This window comes from Tachysurus vachellii, chromosome 16 (genome assembly GCF_030014155.1).
Source record: "Tachysurus vachellii isolate PV-2020 chromosome 16, HZAU_Pvac_v1, whole genome shotgun sequence".
Lineage (NCBI taxonomy): Eukaryota > Metazoa > Chordata > Actinopteri > Siluriformes > Bagridae > Tachysurus > Tachysurus vachellii.
In genome coordinates this window covers 16,069,416-16,091,205 of record NC_083475.1, presented here as the reverse complement: position 1 = coordinate 16,091,205, position 21,790 = coordinate 16,069,416, and the positions used below count along the sequence as shown (strand labels likewise).

At 38.5% G+C, this 21,790-nt stretch overlaps 1 protein-coding gene across 1 annotated transcript in view; it reads right to left on the bottom strand.

Annotated features, from left to right (window-relative positions):
• Positions 1-611: 611 nt before the first annotated feature.
• sema3aa (sema domain, immunoglobulin domain (Ig), short basic domain, secreted, (semaphorin) 3Aa) overlaps positions 612-21,790 on the bottom strand; it is a 37,875-nt gene continuing 16,696 nt past the window's right edge. The window contains exons 4-17 of the mRNA XM_060889559.1: positions 17,007-17,126; positions 15,196-15,289; positions 14,982-15,101; positions 12,527-12,669; positions 11,897-12,011; positions 11,737-11,806; positions 10,750-10,894; positions 10,253-10,472; positions 9,636-9,727; positions 8,580-8,621; positions 8,338-8,495; positions 5,301-5,368; positions 5,063-5,208; positions 612-3,236 (exon numbers count right to left, since the gene is read on the bottom strand). Of these exons, the coding sequence (XP_060745542.1) occupies positions 2,532-3,236; positions 5,063-5,208; positions 5,301-5,368; positions 8,338-8,495; positions 8,580-8,621; positions 9,636-9,727; positions 10,253-10,472; positions 10,750-10,894; positions 11,737-11,806; positions 11,897-12,011; positions 12,527-12,669; positions 14,982-15,101; positions 15,196-15,289; positions 17,007-17,126 (2,238 nt within the window). The 3' untranslated portion in view covers positions 612-2,531. The remainder of the gene's footprint in view (positions 3,237-5,062; positions 5,209-5,300; positions 5,369-8,337; positions 8,496-8,579; positions 8,622-9,635; positions 9,728-10,252; positions 10,473-10,749; positions 10,895-11,736; positions 11,807-11,896; positions 12,012-12,526; positions 12,670-14,981; positions 15,102-15,195; positions 15,290-17,006; positions 17,127-21,790) is intronic.

Sequence of the window (21,790 nt, the reverse complement as noted above, 5' to 3'; positions counted from 1 at the left end):
CCTTTTTACACTTAACAGAGTGGCAAAGTAGCTCCTGGCTTCTAATGAAAGATATCCCACATCTGAAGGCATAATATGCAACAAGCATCAGCAAGCTACAGTCTCTCAAGCAACAAGTGCCATAGTAATTGAATGTGGTACAGAGGCACACAAGAGAAGCAGGCATGGCCCAAACTTTAGTCATAACTAAATATTTTCTGTAAAATAATTTGCAGGTGTAGTCTGAGAAAAAAAGAGGTTGAAGTTGTTGTTGTTCTTTCGGCTACTCCCTGTTTGGGGTCGGATCATCTGGTCTGCACAGGTTTTATGATCTGAAACAGGTTTTATGCTGGATGATGCATCCCTCCAATTTTATCAGGGCTTGGGACAGGCACTGAGAGTTAACTCTCCAGTGGCTGGGAAAGAAAATGCTGAAGTATTTTACCTAAGTTTGCTGCCACCATCAGATGAAAGGAAAAATTGCAATGTTTTGGCCTGGGTTTGACCAGATTGCGTGTCACTGACCAGTTATTTTTGTATTACACATCGTCGAAAGACAGTCAGATGTGCCTAATCACAGAAAGGCCATCAAAAGCAAAGAGAAATCCTGAGAAACATTAAAGACCAACATATAATGATAGAAGAAATATTTATTTAGACAACCGAAACATGCCAGAAACACCCAGTGACAGATATAAGAGCTCCTGTCTCCCTTAGATCCTCCATCTCCACCAGACACAACTTGTCTGAAGCAACAAACACTGGGAGCGGTCTGTATTGCATTGAAACATCATACAGTTCTGGGGGAGCTATTTGTACAAAAGATTACTACAGCTTTATAATGCACAAAAGGGGTGGGTATTTTTATTGTCTTATTAAAATGAAACAAAAATGTTCACATCTTTTATATTCATGGAAAGGAAGATATCACACACAAAACACTGACAGTAAAGGAGATACACTAGGGTTCGAATGCACATGCGGTTCGTACTGAGTGGCTGTCAGTCAAATGTTTAGCCTACACATTTCTACAGGAGTCTCACATCTAATGGCATTCTTACAAATTGTTCATAGCTCCATAATATTTTGCAATTTCATGAATGAGTCATTCATACAAATACAGAAATATAGACAGATCCATTTGGGGGAATTACAGAGAAAATCTGAAGAGTAAAGAGAGACATAGTGACAGAGAGAGAGAGAGTCAGTGAAAAAAACAAAAAGATATTTAAAAAAAAAAAAAATTAACCAAAGTTTTTGCAGGTTTCTGGGTTCTTAGGAGTAACGTGTTAACAATATGTTCAACTTAAAAAAGGCAGATTATTGGTCCATCCATGTGCTTTGTCATATTTCAGTCACTTTTGTTTACATTTGCGCTCAAAACATTACAATATCAAAAATAACTGTAACCCTTTAAAAATCAGCAATAAATAATCATATGGTGTCTGACTGTATATATTTACACTTTCGGCCTAAGCTACTACATAGACTTCAAGAGCACATTTGTATGAGGCATAAAAATAACTTAAAAAATAAAAAACTTTCTTTTGATGATGTGGCAATAACCAAACATAGCACCTTCGATGCAACGGTTGGCACAAGACATTGTTTTGTTTTTTTTATTTTAAATGAAATCAAATAGCTAAATTCCTTAAGACCCCCTGTCATTTGTTGAATAGTTATAATAATTGCTATGCAACTTAATCCAGAAAAAAAAGATTTTGTATTCGATAAACAGCATGCACAACATATCTGAATTCTGTACTTTAGGGCAAATAATTTCCACATTTTGACTTCTTAGTCCATTTGTATTGTGATTTGTTTATTATGAATATACAACAAATAATTAGGCTAACATTTAAGTCAAAGGGTTACAAGGGTCAGACGGGCTGGTAGCAACACATGCCTACGTTTTGGCCAACCACGTCTTGTATGCATGGATACTCCGTTATTTTCCTCTACAGTGTCCTCTATAGTTCCTCCTACAGTATAACACTGTTGTTGTGAATCAAAGCGACAAGACTTCAGTTCCCATCATTTATTTTTATAGTTGTCTTTCGGGCTGGAAATGCAGTCCATCCGTTTGCATGTCTGATCCATAACCGTAGTAACAGGTACAATCCTCCAGGAAGAATTTGAGTAAATAGTCAACATTCTTGTTTTATTCCTGAATAAATCACCTTGGTTTCCATGGACGTTTTTCGGCCACTTCGCAACAGATGTTTCAGCAGAGGAAGCAGTGTTGAAAATGGCAATGGCAATTTCCCCACTCTCAGTCCAGGAGTAACGAGTCTTAGGGGACCCAAACACTCTAGAAATGTTTCTATGTACAGGACGTTGTATCAGTTCACAACTATACACTTAACCGTTAATATTCTCTCGGTCATGCCACTGTATTTGTGCTTCCTCTGGTAAAGCAGTGACATTTCTAGTACAACTAGTATTTTTGTGCTTTTTTTTATTTTTGGGCTGCTGAATCGATGTCAGCATGTGCTAATGGATGGGTCTGATGTTTGTGTGTATATGTGTGTGTGTGAGAGAGTGTGCTGGTTTCACACACTGCGAGGTGGTCTCTGTTGCTCGTGGGTGCGCCGGTTGCGCCCCCTTTTATTCTCCTGTAGCTGTTTCCACTTGGCTGTGCTGGCTGGTGTTCTTCGGGCTGGTGAGTTGCCTCTCTTTCCCTGACTCTGGTTCTGGGTTGCCTGAGTGCTCGGGAGTTTCAAGGTGCTGCTTGGACTCGGCTTGGGGCTCTGGCTGTCCGTGCTGGTGGTCCCTTGTGGAACTTGGCCTCTTTGTATTTTCGGCAGATATGGAACGTTTGTCGATTTTGGGCCATCATTCTGAATCTGGGCTGAAGTCTGTAAATTCTGGCTGCTCTTCTGTGTCTGAACTTGAGCTTGAGCCTGAGCAAGCCCGAGCCCTGCTTTCGGTGCTTTCTTGCCACGTTGCTTGCGCTCCTTTTTCCAGACGTGCTCACAGAACTCGTCCACACTGTTGAGGTCTGGGTGCTCCAGCAAACTTAGGAAGTCCCGGTACCAAATTTTTTGTTTGGAATGCGAGTCTCGTTCAGCAGCGCTGGTCCGCAGAAGCAGCTCCCCCACACGCTGAGACGGGATGACCTGCAGAGTGAGGCGCAGTAGTGGCTGGATGAAGCCGTGCTCCACAGCATGACAGTGATACACTCCGGTGTCAGCTTGCGTCAGGCTGCGGATCAACAAGCCACGCTCGATGTGACTCACCCTCTCGTCCAGCTTAATCTGAAACAGACAGTGGAAACATAAAGGTTCTGAAGTGCATAAAACAAAAATATATGAAACACTGTTGCTTATAGTTTCCGCTTTACATCAATCTATAAGCGTTGTATTCAAATCTTTATATTAAATCCTGTTGTATAATTTCATAAATAATTATTGTACGCTAATTACTGTAACTAGAATTGCTTCTGCCTGCTGGGTTGAAGGGTTTAGGGTCATCCATGGGGTACAAGTTCTGTGTGAAGGGTTTCTTTCACAATGGGAGGGATGTAAATGGAGAGTTATTAAATTATCATCATTACTGTTCTAGGGTGAGAGGTCCTGTACTGTTTAAGATTACTATCTAAAAAGAGAAATACAGCTGTGTGTGTGTGTGTGTGTGTGTGTGTGTGTGTGTGTGTGTGTGTGTGTGGAGATCCTTTTGTAAGCCATATTAAAATCTCCTCTGTTCTGGAATGAGTTATAAAGATTTATATATGTGAAGCATTTACTTAGACGCAAAATAGTAATAATTTGTTTTAAACCACACTCTTAGCATAACAGTTGATTGCATTATTTCTCAGTAATTACTGCATATCTGTTAGAAAGGTTACTACTTTCAGGAGTTTTACCTTATTTCCATGTTTAATTTGCTTTTAATCTGACAATATGGAATAGTAAGCAGCAAGTCGTAGTGCTAGCAGCTAAATCATGCTAACGTTCATGCTCCTGTGTGAAGATTTTCCAGTTGCTTAAAAAAGGTCTTCAGTTAGATTTGATATGAACACGAATAACAATTTATTAACAATGTGTACCATCATTCAGTGACGGATTCTAAGATTCATGTTATTTTAAATGTCGTTAAAAGCAATATTTAAACTGCGTTTCTTTTACTCTTGCGCAGTCCACAAAAAATGTGCATATCTGTCTTTATATGTGTTTTCAAAGTAAGCTTTAATGTAATCCACAACTACTTACAAGTTCAATATATAAAATGTTACTGCTGTGCAGACTTTTAGACAAAACTGAAAGAATTCAGAATCTGTTTTCCAAAACCGAGTCTAACGGAACAGGTCTTTCAGTCTAATAGCTAATAGCTGTAGCACTTTTTGGCTGTTCATATGAGTTTTATGCTTTCACTCAGTGATCCTACTCCATTGATATCACTTGAAGTTTTTCAATCAGCCAATCATGATGTAGCAGCAGCACTCACTCTCATTTTCTACCGCTTATCCGAACTACCTCGGGTCACGGGGAGCCTGTGCCTATCTCAGGCGTCATTGGGCATCAAGGCAGGAAACACCCTGGACGGAGTGCCAACCCATCGCAGGGCACACACACACACTCTCATTCACTCACGCAATCACACACTACGGACAATTTTCCAGAGATGCCAATCAACCTACCATGCATGTCTTTGGACTGGGGGAGGAAACCGGAGTACCCGGAGGAAACCCCCGAGGCACGGGGAGAACATGCAAACTCCACACACACAAGGTGGAGGCAGGAATCGAAACCCTAACCCAGGAGGTGTGAGGCAAACGTGCTAACCACTAAGCCACCGTGCCCCCCGTAGCAGCAGCACAAATCATAAAATCATAAAGATAAGGTTTTTTATTGTAAGCTCTGTCCAGTCTGTCCGTTTTCCTCTGATCTCCTCTCCTCTATCATTAACAAGACATTTCTGTTTTTTTTTTGCACTGTTTTGAGTAAATTCTAAGTATTAAATCTAATCTACTACTGCGTTTGGAAGGAGTTAATACTCAAATACTCGAATCATCTGGCAGCAACAATAAAAACATGGATATTTCTTTACAAAATTGGACCAGTCGGGTGTGTGCAGGTCTTACCTCAAGCTTTCGCTCATCATTGGGCTTCTGTAGCTGCCAGTAGATAAGAGCTCTCTGAGATTTCGAGCTACACTCCAGGAACATACTACTGTTCTCTACCCCATATACGTTCCTCTCTTCTACACTGCTGTAGCCCTCCAGATCATCTACAACAAGCAAACCAGAAACACATTCAGTGTGCACATTCAGTCACCTGCAGTTCATTTTCTTTTGACATGATATGTATGTGAATGATTACCGTTGTGTTGCAAATCAGAGCACTGAGACAGAGGATCTCCATTTCTGATGTCTTGGCGCCTTGTTCTCCTGCAGAAGAAAATGATTTAAATTTTTAATCAAGAGATTAAATCTCCGTTTGACTCTAAAAGCATCAGTTTTCTATTATATTCACTGTAATTACTGTGGTTTATAATTGTTACTAAACAACTAAATGGTAAATTGGCACTCAATTGAAAAAAAAACCTCATCAGTGATGTTGCAGTAGATTGCAGCCCAACACAAAGCATGTTTTATTCTTCTTACAGACTAAATAAATCCGCCAACGTTAATAACTTATTTTCAATTGATTAACAAATGATTCAGTACCCTTATTATTCACTTATAGTCACAATCATTGTAGAATATCCACAAAACAAGTTAGTTCCTGTCATCCCTCACGTTACAGCATCTATAAGCCGTCTTTCCCTCCACAACCTCTCTTTTATTCTCTTTCTTAATAAGTTAATAAGGAAAAAAACAACTCGTTATGTAACAAAGAAACGTGACTCACTTTCTTAACATAAAGTTTCAGTGCTTTATTTTTACAGCCTTACATTTGTAGGTTACAAAACACTGACACTGAAGACCTTCCAAAAGTGCTTGAGAAACCGCTCCACACAGAAAACATCACCATATAACAGATACACACTCACTCACTCACTCATTTTCTACCACTTATCCGAACTACCTCGGGTCACGGGAGCCTGTGCCTATCTCAGGCATCATCGGGCATCAAGGCAGGATAAACCCTGGACGGAGTGCCAACCCATCACAGGGTGTGAGGCGAACGTGCTAACCACTAAGCCACCGTGCTCCCATAACAGATACACATGTTATTTAATCAGACTACAAGGCATGTCTGACATATACGGTAAGCTTCTGATGTATTAGAACAAGTATATTAATGTAAATCTTGCAGCTGGAATTACTGTCACCTTCTGACCAAGACTTTCTGTGGTGAACGCACATGGCTCTGGCTCACGGCTCACGGTTTCCATTTTGGCCAACATAACACCACAAGAGTGCACTGTTGCTCTAATCTAAGAAAGCAGTGTTTTAGCAATGCACAGTACTTCTCAGCCAGGGGAAGAAAAGACACTGGCACACAAACTGAATGCTGGAAAGCCAGTTGGTGCACACAGCAAAATGACTCATGGCTGGGAGACTTTCCATTGATTCATTATGGGCCTCCACTCTGCAGTCCCTTCTGATGTCCAGTTAAAATAGGAGTCTGCAGTCCTAGAAGCCACTTTCAGTCTGGTGCCTGGTCCAGGCTCAAGTTAGGCCTTTTATTACAGTTTTGTGCTATTTATTTGCTAAACCCTATTCGTATTTCACAATTGCTTAAACATAATTATAAGGATTTCCTGGATTTCCTAAAAACTGGAACGTTGCCGGAACCCAGGCTTGTTTTGGAAAGAATGCGGCTCGCCCCTTAAACATGAAATTAGGGGAAAATACAAAGATTAGATCCGTGACATAGCTAGGAATTAATTTTGGGGAATGCGGAAATATGTTAAATAAAATCACAGCATGATCTGTACGATTAAAGTGTAAAATGCTCATGCAGTTTTGGTAATGATATTCATTATTTCTAATTTTAATTATTCAAGGCAGTGGTTCTCAGAGTGTGGTCCACGAGGCATAACCAGGGGATAGGTGATTTTTTCATTTTGTTTCAGTAGTGGAAATCCCACTATTATCAACTCTCCATTATCAAAGCTGTATTAATTATTAAGTTCTTCTTATTATTAACCTCTTGACTGATGACTTGAATTAAACAGGCTTAATTCACAGCTCGAGAACGTAAAGGCAAGTCAATGAGCTTAATATTTGAATCGGTTTTAAAAGGAATATCTGATAAGAAGTTTTGGTTATTAAAAAAAATTAATAAGGTTAATGTACCTTCTTATTGGTTAATCCCAAATGTCTATACACAAACTAAGGAACACCGTAGATGATAATGTTACTATTACACAATTACGATCACAATTACTGCGCAAATCGTGTTATCTTTGTATGTTACGTTAATGATCTATTGAGAATTTAGAATTGTGGTTTATGATGGTTTAGAGCTGAAATCCCACGAGCTGCACCTCTGGATCAGACTCACTTTACAAGATATATGCAAGAGCTTTAAATATCCTCTGTTTCTGTCATTTTCCCTCTCATTCCTCTTTTTTTAAATCTCTCTTTCTCTTACACTCCATCTCACTCTGTCTTGATGTGTCACACCCTGTAATTCCATCCGTCCACACACACACACACACACACACACACACACACACACACACACACACACACACACACACACACACACACACACACAAACACACACACACACATATTCTCATCATAGGTGATAACGGGATGAGTCTAAAATGTGAGAAGCATGTTCTTCATTGCTGTGCTGGTGGAATGAAAAATCAGTATTTAATGACAAGGGTGTCGCTATGCCCACATATGCCAAAGAGGAAATGCCTTAATATCACGGCTGTACATACAGGATGGAAAGAGGTGTATATTTTACAGGAGAAATGATATGTGCTTGTGGTAAAGAGCTAAGAGTGCTTTGTTTGTGTGTGTGTGTGTGTGTGTGTGTGTGTGTGTGTGTGTTCTACATTCTTAACTGAGATCCTATTCTGTGGTATAAAAGATGTAGGTGGTCGATTATATTTAAAAACTGCAGAAATGGACTCTAGGGTTGGTGTATGGTGTATGTATAGTAGACTGTGGGGCATAATTTGTATATTTAGAAGTCGAATTTAAACTGCTTGGCTTACGGATACTTGTGGAATGATGTGTAGTGGTCAGACTGCGGAATGCTGAATGAATCCTCTTAGAGGTATATTTACAGATGGGCATATTGGCTGGATGGTACTGTACAAGTGAGTGCATTTTGCGTAATAAAATCAAACTCTTCTTGGTACAAAACATTTTTTGTCTTTTTCATTTTACCCTAAGAGTATGCAGTGCTTTGCACTCAACTTTAAGTAGGTCTGAATGCAAGTCCTGACCTCTTAGCGGTGGGGAAGTATCTGGAGCACTCAGTGCCATCCCAGGCGCAATATGGATCTCTGGCCAAACAGCATTCAGCACACGCTTTGCCATACACCTCACAGCGATGAAGAGGCATCTGTGATATTCCCAATTCTGAACCCAGGTACAGCTGTTGCTGTTGGAAGAAAACCAAAACCAATGTTACATTTCATGAGCCAGACACAAAGTGTTATCAGCCAGCTATCTTTTATAGACTTACTTGTTTAGTAGAAAGTTCCATAGCAGTGATTGCAGTGGGTTCCTACACAGAAAAAAAAAACACATCTCAGAGTTATTATAGACTTAGTAAGATTTTGACTGAGCAGAAAGCCTGCCATACCATACCTTCAACCCTAAGGCTAATAACAAAGGTTTTCTGCATTATCCACATTATCTCCCATTTTCCTTGGATCATAATCAGGAAATTAAAGGCATCCAGCGTAAAACCTGTACCAAAATCAAATAAGGTGGTCGGATGATCCGCTATGGGGAACCACAGGGTGCAGCAGAAGTAAACAATCATAGACAGGAAATCATCTAAAACACTCCTATTAACCCAGGATGCTCTTGCAATCCTGTTTTGAAATCCAATATTACAAATATTCAATTATTGCCTGTGTTCTGAATTACAATGGCTATATGTTTAAAGAAAGCTTACAGTGTATGGAATCAGCAAGAAACTGGTTTTATTCCTCTGTTTTAGAGAGTTTAATTAGTTAGGGTTGAAGGTATGGTATTGAACTTTCTGTTCAGTCAAAATCTTACTTCCGTAGCAAAGGCAGCAATGAATGTCACTGGAAAAAATAAATACAAGTCTCTCCGGGGCATCTATGAATGCAGTTTGTTTACAGGAGCACGGAAAATAGTGGCTGACTCAATCCCGTGTCCTTCACTCTGAGTACCAGCTGCTACCTTCTGGCAGAAAATACAGCATGCCAATGTGCAAATTAAAATGGTTTTAAAAATGAATTTGCACCTACTTGAATTAAGATTTTAAATAGCAATTATTATTTTACATTTTAACTATGACGAAATGTGCAAAAGTAATGATGCTGTGCACAAATTGTAGATGTTTTAACTAATTTTGTAGTGGTGTAATATCTGTAGGACTGTGCAAAAATCTGTGGAATTGTGAAATAACAGAATCATGCATCAATAATTGAATTGCAGTAACTGTGGGACTGATATAAATTGTGGGAATGTATATAGCTGTTTAGCCGTTTCGAATATTGCAGCTTAACGAAATGTGTAACGGTGCTGTTGTATAGGAGCATACCATAAAGACGGTCATCTCCTCCAGCACCACTTCTTCCAGGTCGTGCCAACTCTCCCTGGGAATGGTCACCACCTTCAGCACTGTCCCCATATCTGTACATACACACACACACACACACATACATACGTACAGTAAACTCAATGGCCATTTTAATGGAAAGTAGCTCATTTCAATCACCAGTGATCTAATGTATTTAGTGGTGACCTTAAGAATAACTGAGTATACTGTCGATATACTGTCGAGAAGCATGGTGGTGTTAGCATTATGTGGAGAAGTGGATTCTTGGATACTTTTCCAATGAGTTTGTTTTAGTTTAGGTATCTCCATTGTTCTTCATAATGCTCTTAGTACAGGTATGTTCATCAACAAAATCTGGAAACTTACAGGATCATGTGTGATGTGCAATGCGACCGTGAGATATTATTCAAATTAAGTGTTAACACAACCAAATGAGGAAAAGTTCAAGAAGAGTGAACTTATTTTAAGCCTTGTACAAGCAGCATGGCATTACAATTAAATAGTATGCTTAGAAAAATCCATCAACCATAATGGTGTGTGCTCAGTGGTGGTCCTAAACCATGTGCAGTTCTTCAGCGTTATGATAAATAGTTACTAGCCTGTGCCGATGAACATGACATCATACTGCCCATCCTCAGCCTCCACACGATCCACCACCAGCTGGGTGAACTGGTACTCTGCATCTGTGCGAACCACAATGGGTCGTCCACCAACCGGCTGCACTGGGTTATACATGGCAGGATGCAGACGGGCAAATGTAATAACATCATCCGGAAGGTCTTTGGTCGTGTCAAAACCACCAAAGGTTTTACTGGGGCACTGTGAGGTTACAGAGGGACATGCAGAGGGTCTAGTCTTTGTGTGACTGTTAGCATGACATTTTGATCAGAAAATGTGACCATAATCAATGATTACACACTAAATCAAATCTATTTGTGGATCATCTACCAAAAAAACTCATAACCTTCATATGCTTTTACTATAGAAACAATAGTGTATTAGAACAACTTGTTGAGAACGAAGCATATAAAATGATTGATATTATTTTATGCCAAAATAGACATTTTGTAAAATGCATTCTGAGGCAGGAACTTACTGTCCCAGGGCGGGGGTATGGGACCCTGCCTTGGAAGGGCACCCACTGGTAATTTGGACCATCTCTGTGGGCATAGGGGCCTAGAAACACCCTCCTGATATCAGCCATGCTGTACATGCAGATCGCTGACCCACGAAATATATTACTGTGCAGAGGAACAAGAAGAAAATAAGAAGATTTATTTGACAGAATCAAAAAAAAAATCTAAAATTAATCAAAATACCGAAGGAAGATAAATGCATTTGTAAAATGTTAATTAATTAAAAATTCAATTTAACATTGGAGAAATGATCTTACTGATTCTTTTCCACACACTCAAGTCCATAGACACGTACACACACATGCACACCCACACACGCTCAGATAGAACATCGATCCAGCGCTGCAGCCGTGGAGATTCATTAAGTGGTAATATTAAATGCCAGTTCCCAGAATGCACTTCTATTCATCTCTTGAACAGAGCACTTAGAAAGCCAATTAACGAAGTTTAATTCTTCAAAGCTGATAATTGAATTTTCAAGGGTTGTGTTCTTTGCATACATTAGATATGCGGCGAGGCGCGAGTGCTGAGCTCTCTCTGGCTGACCACCCTTTTTTCTCGCTGCTTGACAGTAATTAATCATGATGTGCTTGCTCCCTTAATCATATCTCGCTTGCATAAACAGAAGCAATATGTGTGAAAGCACAGCATGCTCATCCATTATCCACAAAGTCTGGCCTTCTCATGTAACTAGTTTGTCTGCTTTTGTTCCACTTGGCTTCCCATTTTAATCGCATTTCCTCCAGTCTCGGCCGAGATGCTGCTGATCAGGCAGCAGGTTGAGTAAATAGGAGTCTGAATGTGGAATAAAGGGGATTTTCTTTAGATCTGATGGATTACAGGAAGGAGGAACGTCTGAAGAGCTGATCTGCATCATGGTCCAAATCTGACCTGCGTGTATTTATTAAGGAAACAGAAAATGATTGAAGCAGATTGATTGCTTTTACCTGGAGGTAGTGAAGACTGCATAGATCACTGGGTTCTTCGGATCTTTGGCACTCATTATAAACACGTCCTCTGAAAGGGAAGAACATTACAAAGTTCGTTCTCTGGAGTGATTTTTTATGTAGTATTGCTTTTGAGTGTAAAAAATGAACACCCACTTACGGAGCTCATCGAAGTGTGTGTCAATGCCGTTGAGCCCTGGGACAGAACAGGTCAGTTTAGCTTTTAGAAATGTAGTCCATTTGTTCACCAGACTCCTGTGTCCTCCCTCATCATTCTGGATAACACACAAAAATGCACACATAACCCATCACAGACAGATACACATAATAAATAGCCTAGGTTGACCTTGGAAATTCTCAACCGCTTGCTAACTCATCATGCGACGTCTAGTAAGTGACGAGAGTGAAGGAAAACGAATGCTTCCTCCAAGCCAACCTTAACATCTTTCCATAATGCTGATCATGCTGCATCACAGGGTAACTAACACACTTGAAGAAAAAAGTGCTTTCCACCCTCTTCTGCATACACGATCTTACAAACGCCGACAATTACCTATTGTTGCTGTGAATGACATGGATAGATTATGCCAACCCTCTCACCCAGAGAGCACAGGAACATTATACTCTTTATTCCCAGCCATGGATGGCTGCGGCATCATTGGGATTGAGACTCACAATCCCAGTCTCCTCACGATATGGTGGATATTTTACTGTAGAGCCACTTAAGGGCCAAGAGTTCATAGATTTATCAAGAGCTTGTACTGAAGTGTGGAGGTATGTATATTGTTACCTTACACAGTTGTGCTATTCTGGAGATGGTGGCTTTGCCTGTGTGTTCTCCATCCATGGCATTCTCTTTAAAGAACAGGAAGATTTTGTCGTCCTCTGGGTTATCGCTCTCAGGGATGAGGTGAATTCCAACAAACTTGGGATCTGGTGAAAATATACAAAGAAATACTGGATTTAAGTAAAGAATTTGATTAATATTAAGGTTAATATTAAGAGGTGACTCAAGAAGGACCACAATATGGCAACACATTTACACTAAAATGTAATGCACATTAAGTGACTTGGGCGTGTATCAGTTTGTGTGAGTTTTTTTTTAAAAAACAACAAAAAAGTCACATATCTGCTCTTTAATTGTACTTCAGCTTCACTTTGTTTATTGCTCTAAAGTTGACTGAAGTTGCTCTAAGTAAAGTAATACCAAAGTAAGTAAAGTAAAAAGATATAAGTAAAATAATACTCTTTTTATACATTTTTGTTTTTGTATATACTGTATATTATATTATGTCTTTATTCTTCATTTATATATATATATATATATATATATATATATATATATATATATATATATATATATATATATATATTCGTCGCTGTCGGGCGGAAACCTCGTACAGTATGTCCAAATTTGGTCAATTTCATATTTTTTCACATATCGATGCTATTGGTCAGTCCCCACGTGGGTCTGTTATTTTTACAAGTTATTAACCAATCTAAAGTCTTGAAAATCTCATAACTCCATTGGACACTTCAACTGTCCACCTCTTCCTCACTCCGCGGGAGAGCTTCCAGATGAGTCGCAACGAATCAACATGTCTTCTGAGGTAACTGTCTTCAAAACACTGGGCTCAGAGAAAAAAAAATCTTGACCCCCGCTAGTTCTGGTGCTCGTCTGAGGACAGGAATTTAGCGCAAGACAATCCACTGCAACGCGGACTAAACCCTGTGCACTGCAGATAAGGTACAGCGTTTTTTTAATTTCCTGAAAAGTAATGGTTTTGGAGATACGAGGATTCCACCTGACAGCGACAATATATATATATTTTTTTGCTGCTGTAACAGAGAAATTTCCCCATTGTGGGACTAATAAAGGAATATCTTATCTTATCTTATCTTATAAAATCATTTGAAATAGGTTTTAATAGTGTATAATAATGTATATAATAAATCAGTGATTCCCAGTACTGGCCCTGTACTTTATTATCTTCTTTATTTCTGGCTTCTTTCTCAATTTTTTATAGTTTGCAAATGAGCTTTATTCCCAGTCACAACATATCCACTAATCTCTGCTCCTCTTTCCCTCACATTCCAATCACATGACGCACAAATGAGACCCTCCAGGATTTCACCAGAATTCAATCACAGAAATGAAGGCAAAATCAAGCAAGCCAGGCGAAATTCCGAGGAGTTTTCAATTTTTCTAAATTACAGGAGATCTGCAGATTTAGGCCAAAAACCATAAATTGATGTCATCCTAAAATGCATTCAGCTAAAGTACTCTTACATTCATGTGCGCTGAACATGAGTACAGATAGCAAAGAAAGTAATGTATATGTTCACTGGTAGGAGTTTAAAAGACATAGTTTTCCCACTTAGTGCGTAGGATAGACACTGGAGCCACGACCAGACCTGGAAGAAATGGTTGGACTTTTGGAGGTTTTTTGACTGATATAGTAAATGAGAAAGGAAAGGTAGATTTGCTCAAACTTTCCAACTTCAGTAGTAAATATTTTATATTATTATTTTAATGACAGTTTTATAAGGCACAAATAGATCATTAGGATACAACCTATACACCTAATATTGTATAAACATATTAGAACTGTAAAAATGTGAATTATAAATGTATGGTCAAGAGATTGTCTTGTAAAACAAACAAAGAAAAAAATGAGACAAAAAGCTTCTTTGATGCAAACAGTCAATAGCTTTAAATGGAGTGTGTTTGTTTTGTGTCTGTTGATAAGGGTTTGATTGAATGGCCATTGGAGTAATCCTGTGAACGGTACTGGATCTTTTGTGACGGAGAGACAGCATTCAAAGAGGCACAATGTAGGTGAGATCTGATGTATCCGTGGCAACGGATGACGGGGATTAAGGTGCGAAGAATACCTTCACAAAAGCATCTTTTCTTATGACAATATGCCAGTGTTTATGGCAGTGATGGTGACCCAGGGTCTGGGCATTTGATGGCTGAAATAAGAACCGATAACAGGGCCAGATGAGAAGGGGATTAGCATCCTGGGAAAATACGATGCCGCCTTTTAAAGTTGAAATTGACCTTTTGTGCCTTGTAAGTCCTAACTAATGTCAGAGGAAACATTCAGCAGCAGTTAATCTCCTCTGACTTTCTCAAATACACACACACACACACACACACACACACACACACACACACACACACACTCACCTACTTCTTCTCTTAATCATCAACTGTTTTTTAAACACATGGTCTGCCTTACCGTTCAGCCATCTGGAGTCGTGCTGCTCTGTCCGGATCGGGTGATGAGATCCGAGGGTTCGGAAAATGGCAAAGTCTCGTCCCATGAAGTCTGCCGAAGTTCCAGAATATAATTCCCCATCTATCAATTAAACAAAAAAGTGTTGAAGTTATCTAATATTTAGGGCAAATCTAATGATAATCAAGAACATCAAAAGTATTTTGCAGAATCCCACCAATCAACAGAGAGGATGACAGCATCTTTGGGTCATAGGGGCTTTTCCCACGGCCGTTCTCAAAGTGGGATGTGTCCAGCCTGAAAATATTGTCCTGTGAAAATAAATAAATAAATATATATATATATATATATTATATATTGTTTATATATATATAAACAAATAAATAGTACCCCTTTTTTTAATATGTATTATTATTTGTTTTTTGACATTTATCAAGCTTCGCGTTAGTTCTGGCAGGCCACGTCGTCAAGTGTTAATCAGCTGTCAACGACGCGCACCAATCCGGGTTACGACCTCCATATTACCCGACCATTTAAATTCCCATTCATTGAGCCGCTTTCTTGCGCATCGCTGCTGCTGCGATCTAAACTCCCTCCTCCAACCCTGACTCCACCATGCCGGAACCTGTGTCCGTTGTGCCAGTTCACATCTTACATCTCCACATATTTTTCTCTCTCTAATTATTTAATTATTTATTTATCCATTTATTCATTTATTATTTGCAAAAAATAAATAAATAAATAAATCTCTATGTATGATCAATGGTTCTGTTATTGGGGTGGTCTATTCTATTTTCAGTTGCTGCTCTCCCCGCTCGGTCCATGCATGCGCACGGACGGGCGCGTGGATTCCTACCCAGAACAGAACCATACCGCCAACACTAACTGTATGCTATCATCTAATAAATTCTCATTTGACAAGGTGGACCTGACAGAAATATGGTTTACATCTATTTTATTACCATGGTTTAATAACATGGTTAAAATCCTTGTTATTTTAAAAAGAAAAACATATAAACAGTAATACAGTAAAGTTTTATTTTAAGAATGTTTATTTAACATTTATGGAAGGAGACTGCAGTGTCAGCGCTTTATAACAGACAGTCATTTTTCTGCTAATATTAGAGCCATCAGGACAAAGGAGTCTGTGGCTTTGACATTATAACACAATAATTGTAAATAATTGGCAATTTGCTGTAGTGTAAAAGGAATAAAACACTTTGAGCTGCTGCTGTTTGATGATAACTTTGAGTTGGGAACAGTATCAACTTCTGTCTCTTGTCAGGTTATCACAATAACTCTGATTATTTTCCTATTACAGCCTTTGTTTCCATGGAAACAAATTGTGATATTGTAAAATATATGAAAAAAAAAAACATTATTTGGTTCAAGACTGACAAATAGATATAAACTTAAACTAAAATGTATTATAATAAAAAAAAAAATCAGGCTTTAAATATATCTTCAGTGTGATTTCAATTAATCAATATATTATCCATTAATGCTAAGTTCAGGATTTATTACTAATTTTGTAAATAAATATTTATAGAGATAAAATTTGCATAGTTAATAAATGACAAGGTATTGCATGTGCTCTATTCCCTGCACGCCGTATATTCCTCAATGTTATATATTGACCATAATCTTCAACAAAAAGACTCCCAACCCTAATAATTAGGCAGAACTACCAAATATCTAACAGAAGCACAGCTATTTCCCACCACATATGAATCACTGTTTCTCAACAAATGTGCTTTTCTCCCCTTTCTCATTTTTCACTTCTCTGCTGAAATCATTCACAAGGCGTCAGCGGAAGTGTTAGCCTGAGATTATATCCTCTGAATAATTAATTTCCCTATCCTTATAGAGGCAGCGCAAGAATGTGAATCTGTCTGGGAGATGTGTTACATGAGAGGCAGCGAAGATAAAAATCTTGTTAAAAAGATAAGCAATAAAATATTGCAGCACTGCAGCTTGTGTGTGTGTGTGTGTGTGTGTGTGTGTGTGTGTATGTGTGTGTGTGTATACCTCTGCTCTTTTGCCTATCTCTAGATAGGCACATATGGGATGAAATGCTCCCGTGCCACACACATATAGGTGTGTTTGGTTGTAGGATTGCAGCACCCTCACAAAGTTGGAGCACTCTTTCTGAAAAAGACATACGACATAGATAATGACACAAACCTGCTTCATCTGTATATGATTTAACATTAATAATTACACCATGTTTTGGATTGTTTTATTGTATTCATTCAATTTTATGCAGCGCTTTAAAAAATTCACATTGTCTCAAAGCAGCTTCACAGAAGCAAACAGAAAAAAAAAAAGAATAAAATAATATAAATAAATAAAAATAAGAATAAAATAAAATAAATAAAGTTTAAAATTAATTTAAAAATATTTATTTAAAATTTAAAATACTATATATATCTCTAACATCTATCCCTAATAAGCAAGCCGGAGACAACAGTGGCAAGGAAAATCTCCCTGAGATGATAATGATGATTTATTAGTAGATATATTTAAATAAAAGCACATGGGGATGCCAAACTTTTGCACATAACTATATAATATAAATTATTCATTCTTCAATGAATGACTGATCTATTCTTACATTATGAAAACATTTGTACATAAAGAAGCCTTTATTTATTTTGTCACATTAAAAATTAGAAAAATTTTTCTTTACATATCCTAATGTTAGAGGTTGGGGTCAGAGCACATGGTCAGCCATGATACAGCACGCCTTTAGCAGAGACGGTTAAGGGCCTTGCTCAAGGGCCCAACAGTGGCAGCTTGGCAGTGCTTTGGCTTGAACACTGATCCTCTGATCACTGTTTTTAAACCATTCCTCTTTTTTTGCATACATTATTTCATACTGTAATATCACAATATAATCGATGACGTTTTAGATCATTGTCTGTTTGCAGGATACAACCACACTTCATTTCATTAGTATATATACATTAAATGAATTAATCCTCAATGAGTGATTGATCTTTTCTTACATTATAAATACACGTGTACAATACAAATGTGGTTTCCAGCTTGTTCAAGCCCTAGTATTTTAGCTTGAGGTGTCATTAAAATATCTGTTAATTCCTACAGATTACAGAAATGATCACAGTCCAACTCGTTCTATTCGTTTTAGTCACTCAGCTCACTCGCATTGGTGCGTATCTGGATTTAATGAGACTTAAACCGACAGCACATGTGACTAATCCGGCTGCGGTATATACGAAACGGAGAGGAAACCGATGTGTGTGTGATTGTTTAGTCCATGAACAGCTTCAAGGTTCATTTAATTAAGAGATACATGAAGGATGACTTCCACAATAATAAACACACATTACATAGTGCAAACGTCTATTTAACACACGGAACACGCAAACCAGATGATTATGCATGTAATGATGTTTGCTTAACACACATGTCCATAGTCACAGAGGCACAGAAGTATAGATTCTTTTGTGTGCACACTCAAGGACACACACTCTCTCTCACACACACACACACACACACACACACACACACATACACACCCTTCTTGTTAAATAAAAGAGAACATCCCATCTGTATAAACAGTGATTATTCAGTGCTGTAGAGTGTAGCGTCTGTGCAGGTAACTGACAGAAATGTCATTTATTGATGTTGCTATCTGTCTCTTTTTATTACTTCCTCATCACCTCTTTCTCAGTTATGTACAAGATGATACAGAGAATGGATACAGAATGTAAACATAAGTGATATTGGCAGAATCCTCTCAGAAAATGAAATATAGTCAACACACCAGCAAAGCAGTATGAAAATGTGTGTATGTGTGTGTGTGTGTGTGTGTGTGTGGGGGGGGGGGGGGACGACTCTGTAAAATAAATATGTGTAATCACAGAGTTCACTAACAGATTAACAGTGTTAACAAAGTCTCTGGCAATTCTAAGTGTATATTAAAATATTATAATACACACACATACACACACACAGTGCATGCTTTATGAAGCCCCCCACCACCACTGACAAAAAAAAAGACACTACAAATAATAACAACTATCATTAGCATAACACGCAGTCAGCTACTTGATACTATGCAGTTGCAAAAGTTTGTACACCTTTCTTCAAAATGATGAATCCAGTAAGACATTTAATGTGAGTCAGAATTCACACGTTTTCTTTCAGTTTTCACAAGTACAAAATGACACATGTTTAAAAAAAGACTTTATAGGGTCTCCTGCTGTTTTACTGAAGCTCTAAAACTGCTTGTGTTAGTTACCTATGTATGTATTTATGTAAGTTATGCACGTTTATAGCCCTTGAGCCTGTTTAAACTATTCATGTCTTAAAAAAGAAAATAAATATTTTTGACTTTTAAATCATGTGCATTTATACTTCAAAATGCAAATGATTGATTTTAAAAATGTAAGAACTCTAAATGTAAAGTGACGTGACGTGATGTGACGTGACAAGTATGGTGACCCATACTCAGAATTCGTTCTCTGCATTTAACCCATCCAAAGTGCACACACACAGCAGTGAACACACACACACACCGTGAACACACACCCGGAGCAGTGGGCAGCCATTTATGCTGCGGCACCCGGGGAGCAGTTGGGGGGGTCGGTGCCTTGCTCAAGGACACCTCAGTTGTGGCCGGCCCGACATTCGAACCCACAACCTAAGGGTTAGAATGTTTAACCATTAGGCCATGACTTTAAAGTTAAAGTCTATCAGCACAGATCTGTCGTATAATTAGCTCTAAACCTCCTGGTTTTGTTCCATCACTTTGCCAAGTATAAGAAAACATGAAAAAATGGCTGTACATTGCTAGCTCTGTTTCATTACTGCACAAAAATGTGTATACATTCCTAACAAATTCATTCTGGACACATTATAAAACATGACTTCTTTCCATGTTGACTGACGTGTTTGAAATTTCCCGTAGCTGTTATTGTGTGAAAGCCTCGGCCCATGTGCTCTGTGCCAGACAGCACTCAGGGGTGGGACTCAGGCTCAGTGAGCTGTTCTGCCGAAGCTCCCTGCTGCTCTCTAAACACACAAAACCTCCAACACACAATGAGAACCACCTAGCAGTGGTTTTTAACTCATTACTAATTACCGTATAATTACAAATACACAATACGCCTGCTATGTTAATGATGGGAAACATGGCGTTGTAAATAAAATTATTATACCACAGCAGTAATGAATTCTTAAATCTGATTGGTCAGAAGGGTCTGATTCGTTTTCTATAACAGCAGCTTTGACAGCAATGCAGGTATATCATAGGCTCTCATACTCTTATATTTCTGTAGTCAACAGAAACATTACTACGTCTACTACTGTATATCACACTGAGCTCTGTTTGGTAGATTTGCTTTTAACCCTTGTATGTTGTTCGGGTCTGTGGGACCCATATTCATAAACATCAATAGTTTTGAAAAACTTTGCTTCCTTGTAAATTTGTTGATTTTTTCCACTCATAACTTGATTAAATTTGATTTTCTTTTTTTTTTTATTACATTTTATTAAAAAACAACAAAAAATGAGTAGCACTTTAATTAAAAAATGTGATGTAATAAAGGTAAAGGGCAAATATTAACCATATATGCTGTTTATATTGCTTGTAATTGGGATGAAGTAAACATCTGTAGAGTATTTTAACATAAAAATTTTTAATGTGTTGAAATAAAACCTAAAAAATGCAGCGGGTCCACCAGACCCACGAACACTGGCTGAGTAACAAAAATACGAACACCGTGCGAGGGTTAATCAATAGTTTAATCAGAATCAATGTGAGTAAATGAATAGAGGGCAAACAAAATCAGCCGCGCGAGTGATGAGGGTAAAGCTACCAAATTTTGGACAAAGGTCCTTGTATAATTATGGGTTGCAAGCCAGTGATTTCTGTGCCGGTCCCAAGCCCAGATAAATAGAGAGGGTTTTGTCAGGAAGGGCATCCTGTAAAAAAGGTGCCAAATTTAACATGCGAGTCGTCAGTGTGAATAGTTAGGTGGAAACGTATGATTCGCTGTGACCCCTAACGGGAAAAGTCGAAAGTAGAAGATGAAGCTGAAGAAGGAGGAGTATAATTATGGGTTAATGCTATCTCCCTTCTTCCATATACATGCGCTCACACATGCACATGTTTGGCTAGTGTCCCTGTGATTGACAGGAGAACAAGAGCATGCCATATCACCCACTCAGTCAGCACAGCCTACCTCTGGCGATTTAGAAGCAACTGTTGTTGTTTAATTTTAAGCAAAATATATGGACAAACAATCTTATCATTCATCACCATAATTCTGGAGCTACATGTACATAACATAGATGCTTGAAAGTCTCATGTTGTTCATACATTGTTGTATATAATGTGCCTGCAATGCTGATGTTAAATGAACTTTAACTGGGACTCCTAGACTATAAAAACAACATGGGAAGTCAGAATGACAGCAACTGCATTCGTACAGGGATTTAATGTTCGCAGAACTGCCCTTCTTAGTATTTTTAACTCTCACAAGTGTAGAGTTTTGAACAGGGAGAAGGACAGATGGACCGGCCGTCTCTAGCCTTGAGCCAAAAAAGGAGAATCGAGAGACTTCTGACTACGGAAAAGGAAATAGCTTCATAATGTCCTAATCAAACATTCTCACTTACTCCCAACATACTTCTTTCCAGAACAGTTTCACTGCATGCTTTAGCCTTAATGTTTCCTGGCTGGAATTTAGGTTACGGTGTGTGTTTACTGTTCACATATCAGAGGAAAGCATGTAAGAACATTTTCTCATTAGGTGCATGATTAACTTGTGAATGTGCGTGAG